General features: G+C 46.4%; 1 protein-coding gene across 2 annotated transcripts in view; it reads left to right on the plus strand.

Moving 5' to 3' along the window:
- Positions 1 to 516: 516 nt before the first annotated feature.
- The window catches only part of KIFBP (kinesin family binding protein), a 31,502-nt gene continuing 11,134 nt past the window's right edge, over positions 517 to 20,884 (plus strand). Inside the window, exons 1-4 of one of the 2 annotated variants that reach the window (XM_062214647.1) lie at positions 517 to 1,025; positions 11,388 to 11,486; positions 18,093 to 18,172; positions 18,713 to 18,896. In XM_062214647.1, the coding sequence (XP_062070631.1) occupies positions 600 to 1,025; positions 11,388 to 11,486; positions 18,093 to 18,172; positions 18,713 to 18,896 (789 nt within the window). In that variant the 5' untranslated portion in view covers positions 517 to 599. The remainder of the gene's footprint in view (positions 1,026 to 11,387; positions 11,487 to 18,092; positions 18,173 to 18,712; positions 18,897 to 20,884) is intronic. The other variant, XM_062214648.1, reaches the window with a different exon arrangement.

Raw genomic sequence — 20,884 nt, forward strand, 5'->3', positions numbered from 1 at the left:
TCGGCTGGTTCATTCTCCAAATGGCTGCAATGGCCAGGGCTGGTCCAGGAGGGAGCTAGGAGCTTCATCCAGGTCTCCCACGTGGAGGCAGCTTCTTCCACTGCTTTTCCAGGCACAGTAGGAGGGAGCTTGACTGGAAGGGGAGCAGCCGGGACTTGAACCGGTGATCGTACAGGATGCCGGGGCTGCAGGCGGGGGCCTAACCCGCTACGCCACATGCCGGCCCTGATATTTTTGTAAACGATATTCCAAAATGTTTCGGTAAAGTACGCGGATATTAAACATTTTAATATGCACTATACATACACACACGTCACAGGGTGAACAAGAGACGACATCACGACGTAGGGGGGCGGGGCTGGAGGCGGGGACACCCTCGGGGACCTCTCCATTTTCTAGACAGCAGTTGCCATGGCGACCACCTCGCCTTCCCATTGGCCACTGCCGAGCCTATTGCGGTTCCCCAAGCGGACTTTAATTGGCTGCCGATCTGCCGCAGCCCGACCTGTCGAGAGCCGTAAGTGAAGTGTCGCAAAGCAGAAGGAAGGCGGGAGTCCCGACTGCAAACACTGAGAAAAGCCCCGGCTGTAGGGGCCGCTATGGCGAGTGCGCAGTGGGCCGAGGTCCGAGAGAAATTCCAGGCGGCGCTGGCCCTGTCGCGAGTGGAACTGCATAAAAACCCGGAGAAGGAACCGTACAAGTCCAAATACAGCGCCAGAGCGCTGCTGGAAGAGGTCAAGGCGCTGCTCGGCCCGGCGCCCGACGACGAGGATGAGCGGCTGCAGGCCGACGAGGGCTTGGGCGCGGGGGACCACGCCCTGGGGCTGCCCACGGAGGTGGTGGAGGCCGAAGGGCCCGCCGCCCAGCGGGCGGTCAGGCTGGCGGTTATAGAGTTCCACCTCGGGGTGAACCACATCGACACCGAGGAGCTGTCGGCGGGCGAGGAGCACCTGGTGAAGTGCCTGCGGCTGCTGCGCAGGTACCGGCTCTCGCACGGCTGCATCTCCCTCTACATCCAGGCGCAGGTGAGAGCGAGCCCGGCCGGCCGCCGTGCAGCCCCCAGAGCCGGCCCCGGGCCGTGCGAGGCGAGGGCATGGAGAGGAGCCCCCGCTCCGGGCCGTGTTAGATATGGCCCGGCTTCTGCTCGTGTGTTTGAAGCGGAGGGAGAGGCCAGCCTTAGGACTTGGAGCCGTGTAACCGCAGCCCCCTGCGCTGGCTTCCGAACTCCCTCTCCGTGCCTCGCTTGCCCACGGGCAGCACGCTGGTTTCTGGGGCCCTCCTGCGTGTCATGTGCCCGCCGGCCCATCGCTGTCCAGACACTAGTCATTCTGTTAAACTCCAGACTAATGTAAATCTTAACAGAAGGTCTCGTGGAAATGACAGAGTGACCGTAAAACATTAATAATTCAAAATGTCTGAAGTCTTCAGTTTCCGTTGCTACATTGGTTTGCCCCCCCAAGGGGATTCCTGCCCATTCAAAACCATCTCAAGAATCACCTCATTTCAGTAACTTTCTTTGGATCTTCTTGGTTCAGACCGATCTCTTTACCACCTTTGAATACTTATAATATTCCCGTTTTCATGGTGCTTGATAAGAAATAAACCCAATATTCTGCATTGGGAACAAAACTCTTGAAAATACAAGGATGTGTGAACTTCCTGTGTGTGCCAGGTACTTTGCTTACTCTCACAGCCAGCAGTTCCAGGACTCAGTGTAGGTGATTCAGGGAATATTTACCAAAGTGGATTTGATGGCAAGTAGGTCTCAAAGACAAACCTCGAAATTAAGAGACAACTCATACTGGGTCATATTCTTTTGTCATGGCCCAGCAGTTTGAAAGCCACACAGTAACAGAGACTACCTCTTTTTAAACTATATAGCCCCAGTAGGTGGCACATAGTGTGCAGATTCTAAATATCTCTTAAGTGGATGAGGAACTATTGAAATTTGTAATATATTAAGTTCAAACTAAACTTCAGTTATCTAAAGTTGTCCTTAACCATATAACCTCAGATCTTAATAAGTACTTTAAAAATTATTTAAGGAGTGGTTGTTGTGGCACAGCGGATTACACCACTGCTTGCAATGCCAGCATATTTGATGAGGCATGGAGCCCCGGATGTGGAGTCCTGGCTGCTCCACTTCCAATCCAGCTCCCTGCTAATGTGCTCCTTGGGAGACAGCAGGTATTCCTGCATCAACATGGGTGACCCAGATGGGGCTCCTGGATCCTGGCTTTGGCCTGGCTCAGACCTAGCTGTTGCAGCCATTTAGAGAGTGAACCAGTGATGGAAGATCTCTTTCTCTGTTATTTTGTCTCTGTCACTCAGCCTTTCAAATAAATAAAATAAATCTTCATAAAAAATCTGTTAAAGGCCGGTGCCGCCGTGGCTCACTTGGTTAATCCTCTGCCTGTGCCACCGGCATCCCATAGGGGCACTGGGTTCTAGTCCCGGTTGCTCCTCTTCCAGTCCAGCTCTCTGCTGTGGCCCGGGAGGGCAGTGGAGGATGGCCCAAGTGGTTGTGCCCCTGCACTCGCATGGGAGACCAGGAGGAGGCACCTGGCTCCTGGCTTCGGATCATAACAGCACGCCTGCCGTAGCAGCCATTTGGGGAGTGAACCAACGGGAGGAAGACCTTGTTCTCTGTCTCTCACTTTCTGTAACTCTACCTGTCAAATAAAAAAAAAAAAATCTGTTAAAAAGAATAAGTAAATAATGTAGAAGAGAGAACTGCCCAATCTCATATTATCAGTATGGCCTACAGTGTTAACTGCTGAGGACAGATCAAGTCACTTTTTCATAAAATTATTGAGTTGATACATTTTATGAGGCCGGTAGTTCAAAGAACTGTTTCTGTGGAATGACCAAGTCACTTTTTTTTTTTTTTCTCAAGAATTTATCTTATTTATTTGAAAGACAGATTTACAGAGAGGCAGAGAGAGAGAGGGGAGTCTTCCAAATGCTGGTTCACTCCCCAGATGGCTGCAATGACAAGAGCTGCGCTGATCTGAAGCCAGGAGCCAGGAGCTACTTCTGCTGCAGACCAGGGCTTTAACCTGCTGCGCCACAGTGTCAGGGGGCCCCCCAAGTCACTTTTAAACTATAGGGTTTCTAAACCTTTTTTATTTCACATGCCCCTTTGGCAGTCTGGAAAAGCTGGAATTTTATATAAATGAATATTGATTTTATTTTTAAAATATATCTATAAGGATTTATTTATTTTGAAAGTCAGTTACAGAAAGAGGGAATGGAGAGGGGGACAGAGAGAGAGAGAATCGATCTTCCATCCCCTGGTTCATTTCCCAGATGGCTGCAATGGCCAAAGCTAGGAGCCAGAAGCTTCTTCCAGGTCTCCCGTGGGTGGCAGGGGCCCAGGTGGTTGGACCAGCATCTGCTGCTTTTCCCAGGCCATTAGCGGGGAACTGAATAGGAAGTGGAGCAGCTAGGATATGGGATGCTGGCATCTTAGGTGGTGGCTTCCCCTGCTAAGCTACAACACTGACCCCATAAATAATGATTTTAAATGTATAAAGTAAAATATATAAGGTTACAGAAAAACAGTAATATAGAAGTACGGTTATCAAGATATTTTCAAAACCTATGACTCAGTAATAGTTCTTTATCAACACATTAAATAACGTTAATATATCTAGTAGCTTCAATAACTCTAAAGTAATGCACCAAGTGATATTCTGAGATACCTGCAAGCTAGCATAATGTAAAAAAAAAATTTCCATTTCTTTTGGTCAAAGTTGCAGGTACTGTAATACACCTGCAGTTTGTTTCCTGCATTCATAATTTTTAAAAATGCTGAATTTAACTTTTTTTTTTGAAGATTTATATTATTTATTTGAAAGGCAGAGTGACAGAGAAAGAGGGCAAAACAGAGAGAGATCTTCCATCCCCTGATTCACTCCCAAAATGACAACAGCCAGAGGTAGGCCAGGCTGAATCCAGAAGTCTGGAGACCATTTTGGACTCCCACATAGATGTCAGGGACCCAAGTCCTTGGGCCATCATTAGCTGTCTTTTCAGGCACATTAGCTGGATTGGAAGCAAAGTAGCTGTGATTTGAACCAGCACTCTGGTATGGGACGCTGACATTCCAAGGAGAGGCTTAACCTGCTGTGCCACAGTGCCCATCCCAATGTTAGCATTTAGATTTGTAATATTTTCCCTTTGCAAATTTATGAATTCGTTTCATGGATTCCTTGACAGCTCATAGATCTGAGGTTAAGGATCTATATTAAAAATTGTTCCTTATCCTTTTCCCTTCCCTAGGGAAGTGATCAGAAGACGGTAGAAGCCCAGGCAAAGTATCCTTGTGTCTAAAGGACTATTCCAAGGAATGGGAGACAGTCTAATCCCACTGTCTAAGGGAAGCTCAGCCTCTACTCGAGTTCTGACCACCTGCGGGTCCAATTTGTCCTGCAGAGCCTGATAAGAGAACCATTTAATGGGTCAAACTGGTTTTTAAAACCTGGTTTAAGAGCCGGCGCCGTGGCTTAACAGGCTAATCCTCCGCCTTGCGGCGCCGGCACACCGGGTTCTAGTCCCGGTCAGGGCGCTGGATTCTGTCCCGGTTGCCCCTCTTCCAGGCCAGCTCTCTGCTATGGCCCGGGGAGGCAGTGGAGGATGGCCCAAGTCCTTGGGCCCTGCACCCGCATGGGAGACCAGGAGAAGCACCTGGCTCCTGCCTTCGGATCAGTGAGATGCGCCTGCCGCAGCGGCCATTGGAGGGTGAACCAACGGCAAAAAGGAAGACCTTTCTCTCTGTCTCTCTCTCTCTCTCTCACTATCCACTCTGCCTGTCAAAAAACAAAAACAAAACAAAACATAAAACCTGGTTTAAAAATATGACTTTTAAAATGTTATATAAGCAGAGCTGGCATTGTGGCTCAGCAGGTTAAGCTACCACCTGCAATGCTGCCATATGATATAAGCACTGGTTCAAGTCCTGTCTTCTCTGTTTCCAATCCATCTTTGCTGATGCTCCTGGGAAAACAGTGAAAGGTGGCCTTGGGCCCCTGCCACTCGGGAGACCCTGATGGAGTTCCAAGCTCCTGGCTTCAGCCATAGGGCTATCTGATGAGTGAACCACTGGATGGAAGATCTCTTTCTGTTTCTCTCTCTGAAACTCTGCCTTTGAAATAAATAAATCTTTTTTTTAGAAATGTTATGGGGCCAGTGTTGTGACTTAGTGGGTTAAGCCACTGCCTGCAATGCCAGAATCCTTTATGAGCACCAGTTCATATCCCTGTTGCTCCACTTCAGTCCAGCTCCCTGATAATACTCCTGGGAAAGCAGTGGAAGATCGTCCAAATACTTGGGCCCCTGTACCTATGTGGGAGACCCTGATGGAGTTTCTGGCTGCTGGCTTCAGCCTGGCCCAGCCTCAGCCATTGAAGCCATTTTGGAACTGAACCAGCAGATGGAAGCTCTCCTTCTGTAACTCTGCCTTTCAGAAAAATAGTCTTAAATAAATAAACAAACAAACATTACATAGGGTGTGGGCATTTGGCATAATGGTTAAACTGCCAGTTAGAATACCTGCTTCCTGTATTGGAGTGCTTGGGTTTGAGTCATGGCCCAACTCCCAGTTCTAGCTTCCTGCTGATGTAGATCCTGGGGGGCAGTGGTGAAGGATCAAGTAATTGGGTCCCTGCCATCAATGTGGGAAACCTGGATTGAGTTACCAATTCCTGGCTAGCTCAGTCCCAGCTGTTGCAGGCCTTTGGAGAGTAAACCAGCATATGGAAGCTTTGCCTGTCTCTGCCTCCCAAAAATATATTGCAAAGTATTATATAGCCTATAACCCCAAATCCAGTTACCCTTTGCTTTCATGGTAGCAGAAGGAAGTTGGTTGTGTAGAATCAAAAGGAAGAGATCAATACAGGAAAAACAATTGAAAAAGAAGAGTCAATGAGACTTTCTGGATGGAATATAATTATAAAACTATAATTTTAAGAATGTGGAGGCTAATGTTGTGGCATATCAGGTTAAGCTGCTACTTGGGACACTGGCATCCCGTATTGGAGTGCTGGTTTGAATCCATGTTGCTCTGCTTCCTATCCAGTTGCCTGCTAATGCACTTGAGAAAACAGTGGAAGATGGCCCAAGTGCATGGGTCCCTACCAGCCATATGGGAGCATTGAATGGAGTACTTGGCTCTTGGCTTTAGCCTGGCCCAGCCTCAGCTATTGTGGCCACTGGGGAGTAAACAAGTGGATGGAAGAGCTCTTTCTTTGTGACTTTTCCTTTCAAATAAATAAGGAAGTCTTTTTAAAAATTAAAAATTTATTTATTTGAAGGCCAGAGTTACACAGAGAGAAGGAGAACAGAGATCTCCCATCTACTGGCTCACTTCCCAGATGACTGCAATTGGCAGGGAGCTGGATTGAAAGTGGAGCTGGGGGCTGATGCTGAGGCACAGTAGGTTAATCCTCTACCTGCGGTGCCGGCATCCCATATGGGCACCGGTTCTAGTTCCGGCTGCTCCTTTTCCAATCCAGCTGTCTGCTATGGCCTGGGAAAGCAGTAGAAGATGGCCCAAATCCTTAGGCCCCTGCATCCATATGGGAAACCAGAAGTGGCTCCTGGCTCCTGGTTTCAGATCAGTGCAGCTCCAGCTGTTGCTGTGCCATTTGGGGAGTGAACCAGCAGATGGAAGACCTCTCTTTCTCTCTTCCTCTCCTTCTCTCTCTCTCTAACTCTTTCAAAAAATAAATAATTAAATCTTAAAAAAAAAAAAGGAAAAAAAAGTGGGGCAACCAGGACATGAATCAGCACCTGTTCCAGTAAATAAATCTTTAAAACAAAAACCACCTTTACAAACTGTTGAAATCTTTACTTAGTATAGAGTTGATCTGTATATAAAGATAATTAAAAATGAATCTTGGCCGGCGCTGCAGCTCACTAGGCTAATTCTCCGCCTTGCAGTGCCGGCACACCGGGTTCTTGTCCCGGTCAGGGCACCAGATTCTGTCCCGGTTGCCCCTCTTCCAGGCCAGCTCTCTGCTGTGGTTCAGGAGTGCAGTGGAGGATGGCCCAAGTCCTTGGGCCCTGCACCTGGCTCCTGCCATTGGATCAGCGCGGTGCGCCGGCCGCAGCGGCCATTGGAGGGTGAACCAACGGCAAAAGGAAGACCTTTCTCTCTGTCTCTCTCTCTCTCACTGTCCACTCTGCCTGTCAAAAAAAAAAAAAAAAAAAAGAATCTTAATGAAGAATGAGATGAAAAAGGGAGTAGGAGATGGGACGTGAGTGGGGGTGGGAGGGAGGGTATTGGGGGGAAGAACCGCTGTATTCCAAAAAGCTGTACCTATGAAATTTATATTTATTAAATAAAAACTTTGAAAAAATAACCTTTATAAAATAAAAAAACCTCTGGGAAATGCAAATATGTTTTAGTTTTTGGAATGGTAAACGTGAGAAGTCTTAACTGATGAGAAAAGGCACCTAGTGTCTTCAGAATTTTCAAATAATTGGCCGGCGCCGTGGCTTAACAGGCTAATCCTCCACCTTGTGGCGCCGGCACACCGGGTTCTAGTCCCGGTTGAGGCGCCGGATTCTATCCCAGTTGCCCCTCTTCCAGGCCAGCTCTCTGCTATCGCCTGGGAAGGCAGTGGAGGATGGCCCAAGTCCTTGGGCCCTGCACACGCATGGGAGACCAGGAGAAGCACCTGGCTCCTGGCTTCGGATCAGTGCAATGCGCCGGCCTCAGTGGCCATTGGAGGGTGAACCAACGGCAAAAAGGAAGACCTTTCTCTCTGTCTCTCTCTCACTATCCACTCTGCCTGTCAAAAAAAAAAGAATTTTCAAACAATATAATTACAATTTTTTTAAAACTTTTGTTTAATAAATATAAATTTCCAAAGTACAACTTTTGGATTATAGTGGCTTTTTCCACCCATAGCTCCCTCCCACCCACAACCCTCCCATCTCCTGCTCCCTCTCCCATCCCATTCACATCAAGATTTCATTTTCAGTTATCTCCCTTTCCAGCAGTGGTGTGTAGACTCGGCAGCTGGGGTCCTGAGCCGTGGGTGCCTGTGCCCTCCACGTAGGTCCACCATGTCCCACTAGTTCCGGAAGAGTTTCCTCTGCAGTTTTTTCCCTAACTCTTCCCTGAGACTACAGTATCTCCACTTTGATTAAACTATCTTTTCCAGGACTATCAGTGAGCTCCCTCCCTATTCCGCCATCTTGGAGCCCTCCCTCCCTTTCTCTGCTTATATGTTTTAAAGAGGCCTCAGTGTTGGGGCCGGCGCTGTGGCTCACTTGGTTGATCCTCCGCTGGCTGCGCTGGCATCCCATGTGAACGCCGGGTTCTAGTCCCGATTGCTCCTCTTCCAGTCCAGCTCTCTGCTATGGCCCGGGAGAGCAGTGAAGGATGGCCCAGGTGCTTGGGCCCCTCCACCTGCATGGGAGACCAGGAGGAGGCACCTGGCTCCTGGCTTCAGATCGGCGCAGCACCAGCCGTGTTGGCCATTTGGGGAGTGAACCAACGGAGGGAAGACCTTTGTCTCTGTCTCTTTCTCACTGTCTATAACTCTAAGGTCTCAGTGAGTTTACTTACAGTTTGTCTCTGTTAGCGCAGGAGTCTGGCAGGTGTAGCTAATTGCCTCTGGCTCCTGGTTCCTCATCACATTGTTGCCCTGCTGGGGCTGCAGTCCCACCTGAAGGCTTCCTGGGGGTGGATCCTCTTTCAGCTCACTTACAAGGTTGTTGTCGGGGTTCAGCTCCTCAAAGGCTTTTGAAAAGTTATCTGGAGCCGTGTTGTGGCACAGGGGGTTAAACTGCTGCTGTGACACTGGCGTCCCATATCAGAGTGCCAGTTGGAGTCTCAGCTGCTGCACTTCTGATCCAGTGTGGCAGTTGGCTTCCCTCAGAGCAAGGAAGACCAAGCTCCCAAGATGGAAGCTATGGTGTTTTTTTTTTGTTTTTCTTAAAATGTGTTCATTTATTTGAAAGGCAGTTAGAGAGAGAGAGGGAGAGACAGAAAGAGGCATCTTCCATCTGCTGATTCACTCCCCAAATAGCCCTAACCACCAGGGACTTCATCTGGGTCTCTGGGTACAGGGGCCCAAACACTTGGACCATCTTCTGCTGCTTTCCCAGTCACATTAGCAAGGAGCTAGATCAGAAGTATAGCAGCTGGGACACAAACCAGAGCCCATATGGTATGTTAGTGCTGGAAGCAGAGGCTTTACCTGCCACATCACCAGCCCCTTGACTAATATTTATTACTGAGGTCCGCTGTGGGTCAGGCACTGTTCTGAGCCCAGAGGATATAGTGATGAACAAGATAAACAAGGCCCTGCTCTCATGAGCAAGTAAACAAATAAGCAAGATAATTTCAGGTCACAGAAATTAACTTGGGGGCCTGCGCTGTGGCATAGCAGATAAAGGCACTACCTGCAATGTCAGCATCCCATATGGGTGCCAGTTCAAGTCCTGGCTTCAGCATTTCCGATCCAGCTCCCTGTGAGTGCACCTGGGAAAGCAGCAGATGGTCCAAGTCCTTGGGCCCCTACACTCACATGGGAAACCCAGAAGAAGCTTCAAGTTCCTGGCTTTGGATCGGCGCAGCTCTGGCTGTTGCAGCCATTTGGGAAGTGAACCAGTGGATGGAAGACCTTGCTCTCTGCCTCTGCCTCTCTGTAACTATGCCTTTCAAATAAATAAATAATTTTTTTTTTTTTTTTGGACAGGCAGAGTGGATAGTGAGAAAGAGAGACAGAGAGAAAGGTCTTCCTCTTTACCGCTGGTTCACCCTCCAATGGCCGCTGCGGACGGCGCATCGCGCTGATCTGAAGCCAGGAGCCAGGTGCTTCTCCTGGTCTCCCATGCGGGTGCAGGGCCCAAGGACTTGGGCCATCCTCCACTGCCTTCCCAGGCCATAGTAGAGAGCTGGCCTGGAAGAGGGGCAACCGGGATAGAATCCGGTGCCCCAACTGGGACTAGAACCCGGTGTGCCGGCGCCGCAAGGCGGAGGATTAGCCTGTTAAGCCGCGGCGCCGGCCTAAATAAATAAATCTTAAAAATGAAAAAAATTAACCTGCTCCACCACAATATAATGTTTGTAATCTAATATTTTTTTTAAAGATTTATTTATTTATTTGAAAGAGTTACACAGAGAGAGGAGAGGCAGAGAGAGAGAGAGAGATCTTCCATCCTATGGTTCACTCAATTGGCCACAATGGCTGGAACTGCACTGATCTGAAGCCAGGAGCCAGGAGCTTCCTCCAGTTCTCCCATGTGGGTGCAGGGGCCCAAGGACCTAGGCCATCTTCTGCTTTCCCAGGCCATAGCAGAGAGCTGGATCAGAAGTGGAGCAGCCAGGACTAGAATCAGCGCCCATATGGGATGCCGGTGCTTTAGGCCAGGGCGTTAACCCACTGCGCCACAGCACTGGCCCTGTAATCTAATCTTGCAAATGGCTTTCCATGCCTTCTGCCATATTCTGTTCTTTAGAAGCAAGCCACTAAATCCCAATAATACTAAGGGTAAGAGATACCAGAGAGGCCGGCGCCGAGGCTCAACAGGCTAATCCTCCACCTTGCGGCGCCAGCATACCGGGTTCTAGTCCCGGTCGGGGTGCCAGATTCTGTCCCGGTTGCTCCTCTTCCAGGCCAGCTCTCTGCTATGGCCTGGGAGTGCAGTGGAGGATGGCCAAAGTCCTTGGGCCCTGCACCCACATGGGAGACCTGGAGAAGCACCTGGCTCCTGGCTTCGAATCAGCACAGTGTGCCGGCCGCAGCGGCCATTGGAGGTTGAACCAACGGCAAAAGAAGACCTTTCTCTCTGTCTCTCTCTCACTGTCCACTCTGCCTGTCAAAAAAAAAAAAAAAAGGGTGAGAATAGTAGGAAGCAAGGGTCTTCGGGGGGTTCATTTTAGCAGCTGCCCACCAATACATAAGGACCCTATTAGTATGAATGATTAATTCATTGTTAATAAAACTCCAGTACTATTTTATTTGATAATATTGACTTTGAAACTATGAAAGTTGGCCAGCGCCGGCTCACTTGGTTAATACTCCGCCTGTAGCGCCGACATCCCATATGGGCGCTGAGTTCTAGTGCCTATTGCTCCTCTTCCAGTCCAGCTCTTTGCTGTGGCCCGGGAGGGCAGTGGAGGATGGCCCAAGTGCTTGGGCCCTGCAACCACATGGGAGACCAGGAGGAGGCACCTGGCTCTTGGCTTCGGATCGGTGCAGCACCGGCCGAAGTGGCCATTTGGGGAGTGAACCAACAGAAAGAAGACCTTTTTGTCTCTCTCTCTAACTGTCTATAACTCAACCTGTCAAATTAAAAAAAAAAAAGAAACTATGAAAGTCACTTTAATTCAAAGAGTTATATCATCATTGTTTCTTTTTATTTTCCAGAATAACCTGGGTATCTTGTGGTCTGAAAGAGAAGAAATTGAAACTGCTCAAGCTTACCTAGAATCATCAGAAGCACTATATAACCAGTATATGAAAGAGGTATGTGATGTGCCAGATGCCTTTTAAGTTTTAATTTAAGCTAGTGAAAAATTAATAATGATTCCTTGTTCATCACGTTGATACAACTCTTCTGTGTACTGAAGAACTTCTCTGTAGTGCTGTCTGGGTTTAAGGAAAGAAGAGCAGGACAGACAGCAGGCAGAACATGGACTCACAGCCAGAACAGGTTTATTCACAAGCCTGGGAGATGCTCACCACCAACCAGTGAACGCATTGCAGAGAGAGCACCTTCTCACACAAACTAGTGGCTTACCTAGCATAAAATAGTTGGGAAGGCTTGAGAGGTTGGGGCTAAGGCTGAGCTTGTTGTTGTTGTTGTTGTTTTAAGATTTATTTATTTATTTGAAAAGCAGAGAGAGAGACAGATCTTCCATCTGCTGATTCACTCCCTAGATGAGCACAACAGCCGGAGCTGCGCTGATCAGGAGCCGGGAGCTTTTTCCAGGTCTCCCACACGAGTGCAGGGGCCCAAGGATTTGAACCATTTTATATTGCTTTTCCAGGCCATAGCAGAGAGCTAGATCAGAAGTGGAGTAGCCAGGACTCAAACTGGCACACATATAGGATGCAAGTACTGCAGGCGGTGACCCACTATGCCACAGTGCCGGCCCAAAGGCTGAGGTTTTTTTTTTTTTTTTTTTTTTTTTTTTTAAGATTTATTTATTTATTTAAAAGTAAGAGTTACACAGAGAAGGAGAGGCAGAGAGAGAGAGGTCTTCCATCTGCTGTTCACTCCCCAATTGGCTGCACTGGCCGGAGCTGTGCCGATCCAAACCCAGGAGCCAAGAGCTTCTTCCAGGTATGCCACAGGGGTGCAGGGGCCCAAGGCCTTGGGCTATCCTCTACTACTTTTCCAGGCCATAGCAGAGAGCTGGATCAGAAGTGGAGCAGCTAGGACTTGGAACTGACGCCCATATGGGATGCCGGCACTGCAGGCAGCGGCTTTACTGGCTACACCACGGTGCTGGCCCCAAGGCTGAGCTTTTGAGATAGTAGGGAGAGCTTGGGCTAGCAGCTGATCCCTCAATGTAGTGGTGTGGATTGGGAGGGTTTGGACTAAGGCTGAGCTCTTAAGATAGTGGGGAGAGCTTGGGTTAATGCCTGGACTTTTTTTTTTTTTTTTTTTTCTTAGACAGGCAGAGTGGATAGTGAGAGAGAGAGACAGAGAGAAAGGTCTTCCTCTTTGCCGCTGGTTCACCCTCCAATGGCCGTTGCAGACGGCGCATCGCGCTGATCTGAAGCCAGGAGCCAGGTGCTTCTTCTGGTCTCCCATGCGGGTGCAGGGCCCAAGGACTTGGGCCATCCTCCACTGCCTTCCCAGGCCATAGCAGAGAGCTGGCCTGGAAGAGGGGCAACCGGGGTAGAATCCGGCGCCCCAACTGGGACTAGAACCCGATGTGCTGGCACCGCAAGGCGGAGGATTAGCCTGTTAAGCCACAGCACCAGCCTGAAGTTCTTATATATTAAAGTCTGTGTGTTTAAAAAAAATTAAAATAACTTATTAATTGGGTTGGTGCTTATAGGTGTCAGTTCAAGTCCTGGCTTCCCCAGTTCCCATCTAGCTCCCTGCTAATATGCCTGGGAATGCAGTGAGGACAACCCAAGTGCTTGGGCCCCTGCACCCACACAGGGACCCAGAAAAAGCTTCAGCCACTGTGGCCATTTGGGGAATGAACCAGTGGATGGAACACCTCTCTCTCTGTCTGTCTCTACCTCTTTCTGGAACTCTGCCATTTAAATAAATAAAAATAAATCTTTTTTAAAAAAGATTAATTTATTTGAAAGGCAGAGTTTACAGAGAATGAAGGAGACAGAGAGACTGTCCATCAGCAGTTTGACTCCCCAAATGGCCACAATGGCCCAAGGCTGGGCCAGGCCCAAGCCAGGAGCCAGAAGCTTCTTCCTGGTCTCCCATGTGGGTACAGGGGCTCAGGGACTTGCGCCATCTTCCACTGCTTTCCCAGGTGCATTAGCAGGGAGCAGGATCAGAAGTGGAGCAGCTGGGACTCGAACAGGCACCCACATGGGATGCTGGGACCAGCGCTGCAGGTGGTGGCTTTTCCCACTGTGCTACAGTGCCAGCCCAGGAATATCTACTTCTTTTTTTTAAAAAAAGATGAATTTATTTATTTGGAAGGCAGAATTACAGAGAGGCAGAGGCATCTGGGAAGTAAACCAGCAGATGGAAGATCTTTGCTTTCTTTCTCTATGTGTGTGTCTCTCTGTCTAACTCTGCCCTTCAAACAAATAAAGAAATCTTAAAAAAAAAAAAAAAAAAAAAAGTAAAAATCCTCAGAACTCTAGGAAGTAGGTACTATTCTTTTCTTTATGGATGAAGAAACAGAAGTGGCAGAGATTGACTCATTAGTAAATGATGAAGCTGGGATTCCAGCCCACACGATCTGCCTCTAGAATCCATACTTTTCTTTTTTTAAAGTTATTTATTTACTTTGAAAGTCAGAGTTACATAGAGAGAGGGAAACAGAGATCTTCCATTTGCTGGCTCACTTCCCAGATGGCCACTAAGGCCAGCACTGGGCCAAGCCGAAGCCAGGAACCAGGACTTTCTTCTGGGTCTCCAAAATGGGTGCAGGGGCCCAAGCACTCGGACTATATTCCACTGCCTTCCCAGGCACATTCGCAAGGAGCTGAATCAGAAGTAGGACGTCAGCCAGCTCCCATATGGGATGCCAGCATCACAGGTGGCAGCTTAACCAGCTACACCACAGTGCCAGCCCCCAGAACTCCTACTTTCTACTGTCTCACTTACTAGGTGAACATAGTCTAAAATACAAGTGCAAGGTACTTCTCTAAGAGCTGTACAGTTAGAGGACTCCCATAGCTATACCAAAATGATGCTAGCACATGAAAGGAGAGAGCTATGAGGAAAATGCTTGGAATGACCATTTCTATTTGTTTTGTTAGCTTAACTCACTAGACATTTATTGTTTTTACTATGTACCAGGCACTACAAAATGCCCAGTAATCAAATGTAAATAAAATCTGGTTTTACTATTCCCCTTGAGAATAAAGATCAGAGTAACCAACATGTAAATTACAACTACAAGGAATTTTAGAATGTACATTGTTTTACAAGCCCTTACTTAACACCTTCCTCCTTCCCCACAGGGAACATATCCCCAAGTTGGAGAATTTTTAAGGTCATGGCCCTTCTGCCTTGACATTTTAATTTTTACCTAAAATGCTAAGATAACAGCACCACAAAGCCAAACAGAGATGTTGGTCTCTTTTCACGCTTTTAGGGTCTCACTCTTGTACATGAAGTTGTTCATTTAAAATGTAAAGGTAGGCCGGCGCCGTGGCTTAACAGGTTAATCCTCCACCTTGCGGCTCCGGCACACCGGGTTCTAGTCCCGGTTGGGGCGCCGGATTCTACCCCGGTTGCCCCTCTTCCAGGCCAGCTCTCTGCTGTGGCCCGGGAAGGCAGTGGAGGATGGCCCAAGTCCTTGGGCCCTGCACCCGCATGGGAGACCAGGAGAAGCACCTGGCTCCTGGCTTCGGATCAGCACGATGCACCGGCCGCGGCGGCCATTGGAGGGTGAACCAACGGCAAAGGAAGACCTTTCTCTCTGTCTCTCTCTCTCACTATCCACTCTGCCTGTCAAAAAATAAAAATAAAAATAAAAAAATATAAAGGTGTGCAGTACCTATAGTGTTTCATTAGAAACTAATATTGAGGGACAGGTGTTTGGTGCAGTGGTTAAGTCATTGGTTGCTCACATCCCATATCAGAGTACCTGGTCTAGTTCCAGCCACTCCACTTCCAAGTCCAGCTTCCTGCTAATGCACACCCTGGAAGACAGCAGATGTTGGCTCAAGTATTTGGGTGACCCAATTGAATTCTGGGCTCCTAGCTTGTGCCTGGCCCAGACCTGGCTGTTGTGGACACTTGGGGAGAGAACCAGTGGATGGAAAATATCTTTCTGTCTCTTACTCTCTGTCACTCTGCCTTTAAAATAAATTTAAAAATAAAATATATAACCAATGGAATCATTGGTTTTTAATGTTCTTGTATTGAAAGAGGGTAATCTTGGGGCTGGTGCTGTGGCACAGTGGGTTGAAGCTATGACCTGCAGCACTGGCATCCCATATGGGCACCGTTTCATGTCTGATCCAGCTTCCTGCTAATGTGCCTGGGAAAGCAGCAGAGATGGCTCAAGTCCTTGGGCCCCTGCACCCATGGGGGAGATCTGGAAGAAGCTCCTGGCTCCTGGTTTCTGCCTGGCCCATCCCAGTCATTGCAACCATCTGGGGAGTGAACCAGCAGATGGACAATCTCTGTCTCTTTTCTCTGTACCTCTGCCTTTCAAATAAAAAAAAAAAAAAATTAAAAAAAAAAAAAAGAGAGGGGCCAGCGTTGTGGCATAGTGGGTTAAGCCCTGGCCTGAAGCACCGTATCTCATATGGGCGCCGGTTCGAGTCCTAGCAGCTCCTCTTCCAATCCAGCTCTCTGCTATGGCCTGGAATGGCAGTAGAAAATGGTCCAAGTCCTTGGGCCCCTGCATCCACATGGGAGACCCGGAAGAAGCTCCTTGCTCCTGGCTTCAGATCGGCACAGCTCTGGCCGTTGTGGCCATCTGGGAAGTAAACCATTGAATGGAAGACCCCTCTCTCTGTCTTTACCTCTCTCAGTAACTGTCTTTCAAATAAATAAAATAAAACTTTTTTTTTTAAAAAAGGAGGATAATCTGTATAGTACTTTTTTGTTTCCTTGAGGAAAAATAGTAGAATAAACATAAAAAAACAGGAAAACTAAATATTAAAAACAATAAATATTAGAAATCTTGGTTTCATTTTCATTTGATAGTTCAGAACAATAATATTTATTTCCTATTTGTTATACTTACATAGGTTTCTTCTTATTTTAGAAAATTTATTTATTTTCACTTAAACAATTTTAAATATTTATTTCTGAATTTATTTATTTGAATTTCAGAGTTACAGAGAGAGGCAGAGACACAGAGAAAGAGAGATCTTCTAACCACTGATTAATTCCCCAAATGGCTGCAACAGCGAGGGCTGGGCCAGGCCGAAGCCAGGAGCCAGGAGCTTCATCTGGATTTCCCACATACATGACAGGGGCCCAAGCACTTGGGCCATCGTCCATTGTTTTTCCAGATACATTAGCAAGGAGCTGGATTGGAAGTAGCGCAGCCAGGATGTGAACCGGCACCCATATGGGATGCTGGCACTTCAGATGGTGGTTTAACTAGCTGTGCCGATTTGCCAGCCCCTGTTTTCATTTTATTTTAAAAGCAGAGAGAGAGAAAGAGATCTTCCATCTGGTGATTTACTCCCCAAATACCAGGCCAGGCTGAAGTCAGGAGCCTGAAACCCAGCCTGGGTCTCCATGTGGGTGGCAAGGACCCAAGTACTTGAGCCATAATCTGTTGTCTTCCAGGATGCAAGTTAGCAGGAAGCTGGAATCAGAGTAGCTGGGACCTGAACCAGGTCTGATATGGATTGCAGGCATCCCAAGTCATAAGTAACTGCTGAACCAAATGCCTGCCCCATGTACTTTTCTTTTTTAAAGATTTTATTTATTTATTTGAGAGGTAGAATTATAGACAGAGAGAGGGAGACAAAGAGAAAGGTCTTCCATCTGTTGGTTCATTCCCCAAATTGCTGCAACAGCTGGAGCTGAACTAATCCGAAGCCAGGAGCTTCTTCCAGGTCTCCTACATGGGTGTAGGGGCCCAAGCATTTGAGCCATCTTCCCGTGCTTTCCCAGGCCAGAAGCAGAGAGCTGGATCGGAAGAGGATAAGCCAGGATGTGAACTGGCGCCCATATGGGATGCCAGCACCGCAGGCAGATGCTTAGCCTACTATGCCACAGTGCTGGCCCCCTTACGTAAATTATTTAAGAGACTTTTTTTTTTTAAGAGACTTTTTACAAGACAAGATTAAGATTCAAATTCTTAAAGAGGGGTGAACATTTGCCAGTTGTGACACCTGTGTCCTAAATCAAAATGCCTACATTTGACTCCTGGCTCTGGATTCTGATTCCAACTTCCTGATATTCCTAGTGACAATTTCCTGGACCTTGGGAGGCAGTGATGAAGGGTTGATGGATCAGATAGTTGGGTTCCTGTCACCCACTGGGAGAACTGGTTGAGTTTCCAGCTCCTGGCTTCCTTCCCTGCTCTGCCAGGGAGTTTGGAGGCGATCCAGTGGATGGGTGCTCTCTCTGTCTTATTTTCTATGTTGTGTTGTCACTCTCTGCCTCTCAAAAAAAAATCACTTAAATAATTATACATCTGTAAAGGCAAGTTAGTGTTTTATGGTTTTTTTTTTATGTATTTGCAGCTTAACTACAATAGCAGTTAAAATTTTGTCAAGTGTGATCTTGTAGGCAGTCTCGTTGTATTTGACTGTTTTGCATTTTATGATTTTAAAAATTACTTCTAAAAAAATAAAAGAAAATTAATTCTTGGGGAACATGAAAGTAAACTAGGAAAAAATGAAGTATATCAGGCTTTCTAAAGTTGATTTCTCCACTTCCTCCAGAAGAGGGCACTTGACATTTACAGTTTAACATTTTAAAGAGCTTTTGATTAATTTTAGATTGGGAGTCCTCCCCTTGATCCTACTGAGCATTTTCTTCCTGAAGAAGAGAAACTTACTGAGCAAGAGAGATCAAAAAGGTGAGTAGGTATAGAAGTCAGCCCAAATTCTTATAGAGGGTTGAGCTTTTGACCTAGCAGTTAAGATGCCAGTTGTGACACCTGTGTCCCAAATCAAAGTGCCTACATCTGACTCCTGGCTCTGGGTTCTGATTCCAACTTCCTGGACCTCAGGAGGCAGTGATAAGGGGTTGATGGCTCAAATAGTTGGGTTCCTGTCACCCACTGGTTGAGTTTCCAGCTCAAAGGGTATTTCCACAAAGTATAAATAAGATGATTAAAAAAGCACAGCGCTTTCTGCTTCAAGGCAAGTCTAAAGGTTATGTAATGTGTATTCTGACATGAGTGTAACTCCCATTTTCTACCTATGAATTATGTGTTTTTGTTCTGAGACTCAGTTTCCTTATCTATCAAATAGATAGAATAACCAAACCCATCTCAAGGGTTGTTGGGAAAATCAAGATATATATATATAGATATATATATAGATATATATATATATATATATGAGATTTACCTATAAATTGTAAGCCATTATACAGATTTTTTTTCCCTTCACAGATTTGAGAAGGTTTACACTCATAACCTGTATTACCTGGCTCAAGTCTACCAGCACATGGAAATGTTTGAGAAGGCTGCTCACTATTGCCACAGTACACTCAAACGCCAACTTGAATATAATGCCTACCATCCAATGGAATGGGCTATTAATGCTGCTACCTTATCACAATTTTACATCAATAAGGTAGGTTTCTCCAAGTTAGATAACAGGGAACCAACAGTGAAAGGAATAGAACCAGTAGTACCATGAAAAAGATCATCTTTTAGAACCAGGTGGCTTATATTTTATAATGTAAAATGAAACAGGAAAATGCAGCTCGATTTGCCAGTAAACTAAGATTTTTTACCTTTTTTGTTTCTTGAATCCTTTTGAGTCTTAAAGTTCTGATTTTTATCATTGTCTCATATGTTGCTAGTCATTAAAGCTACACGTTACCGAAGACCAAATATTTTTTGATACAGGCACACTATTTCGATCCATTTAGGGAGATGTTGCAGTAAATTGCAGATCTTATCCTGTAGATAAAACTTTATCTTTATGTAATGATAATCTGGTAACTGAGAATTTGTCTGAGGAAGTTGACTGTTAAATGTGGGCTTTGATAAAAGCATGTGATGCATTTCAGTTATTTTTCAGAATTAACTTCATACTTGTTTTTCAGTTTTGGAGATTTCTGCTGAATTCTGAAGGTCCAGGCCTTTATGACGTGCTTCTTCTGGGCTGCCATAAGGGGACACATGTTAGCTTCTTAGTTGTTATCAGAATTGGTCAGAGCCATGTTGTTGTCCTCTTAGCTGACTGACTGACTTCTTCAGTCCTTAAGAGTTTCCAGTCTGACAGCTCTTTTAAGCCAGTATTCCCACTGTTAATCCTTAATAAGCTATTTTAGCAATTGAAATTATTTCTAATTCACAAGCCTCTCTGAAATTTGGTAATTCTCTGCTTATCAGAGTTCCTTCTTTCAGTTCTGGTTAGCAGCTGCCTTACCCATGCGCCCTTATCCTTTCTGTTAGTGTTGGTCTGTAAATGTACCCTGTGTTTAAAGTATTGTCCCACAGAATTTCATTCAAAAAAGCTATTAGCAGGAGAAGGGGCTGTGGTGACTGCAGCATTGCTTCTAGGACTTTGGTCTAAGATCAAGTGTGTAAGTAACACTACTGCGTATAACAGAGCATTCAGCTAATCTAATTCTAATGAATCCATTTCATTGTGGTCATCACCCAACAGTGTATCCAGTGCCTCTGCTTGTGGCACCTTTTTTATAGCTGTGGCTGCCCCTTGTTTGTTAAGCAACTTTAAAACTATGTGTTTACTATGATTTTAATCAGTACTTTAAAACTCCATGGATATTGACAGTACTAAAATTCTAGATATTAATTTAAAATATAATTAAAATTTGAAGTTGTTAAGCGTTACTTAAGTGGAACGTGAGGTAATTTTCATGAGCACCTCACCCTCTCTACCTGCTGCGCCACAGCGCTGGCCCCTTCTCTTGACACTCTCTTACCAAATATTTTTTTTTTTAAGTTTTTGTTATAACCCGCTAAGGTATATCACAAACAGAGGGATTTGAACCGTGCTAGAAAATGCGATTGTCATTTGTATCATTATCATCTTCATTTGATTCTAGTGCTGAGGTTTTGCCTCTCTGTGAATGCCTACCTGGCCGGTGCTAAAGTCCCACATTTACCAGCCATCTATAGAGCATAAGGCACTCACTGTTCTGGTAGTGGTGCTCACAGGGAACCAGTCTGGACCAAATGGAAGAGATAACGATGGTTAAGGGAGTGTAGAGGAACAATGCAAGTTTCTTTATGTAAACTGTAACTTCTGGCTTTCTGGGTATAACACCAACAATCTGATCCACACATGTTCTGGGCTAATATTATACATGGTACTCAGCTGTTCCTGAGATGACATCTGAATTCAGCCCAATGGAGCAGAACGTTCAATGCTGAGGTTTTAAAGTCACCACCAGCTATTTAAAGTCTTTCGGTTACAACTAATACGAAGTAGACATTCTGTTGACTGAGGGTGGCGTCCAACCAAAAACTGGACTTTAACATTGTGGTCCTGTGACTTACACCACAAGCCAAGGTGTATATATTAACAAGGGGGTCTTTAAGTGTTTGAGACATTTACTATGTCCAGATTTGGGTGAGGAAGTCTTG

This window comes from Lepus europaeus, chromosome 17 (assembly GCF_033115175.1).
Source record: "Lepus europaeus isolate LE1 chromosome 17, mLepTim1.pri, whole genome shotgun sequence".
NCBI lineage: Eukaryota > Metazoa > Chordata > Mammalia > Lagomorpha > Leporidae > Lepus > Lepus europaeus.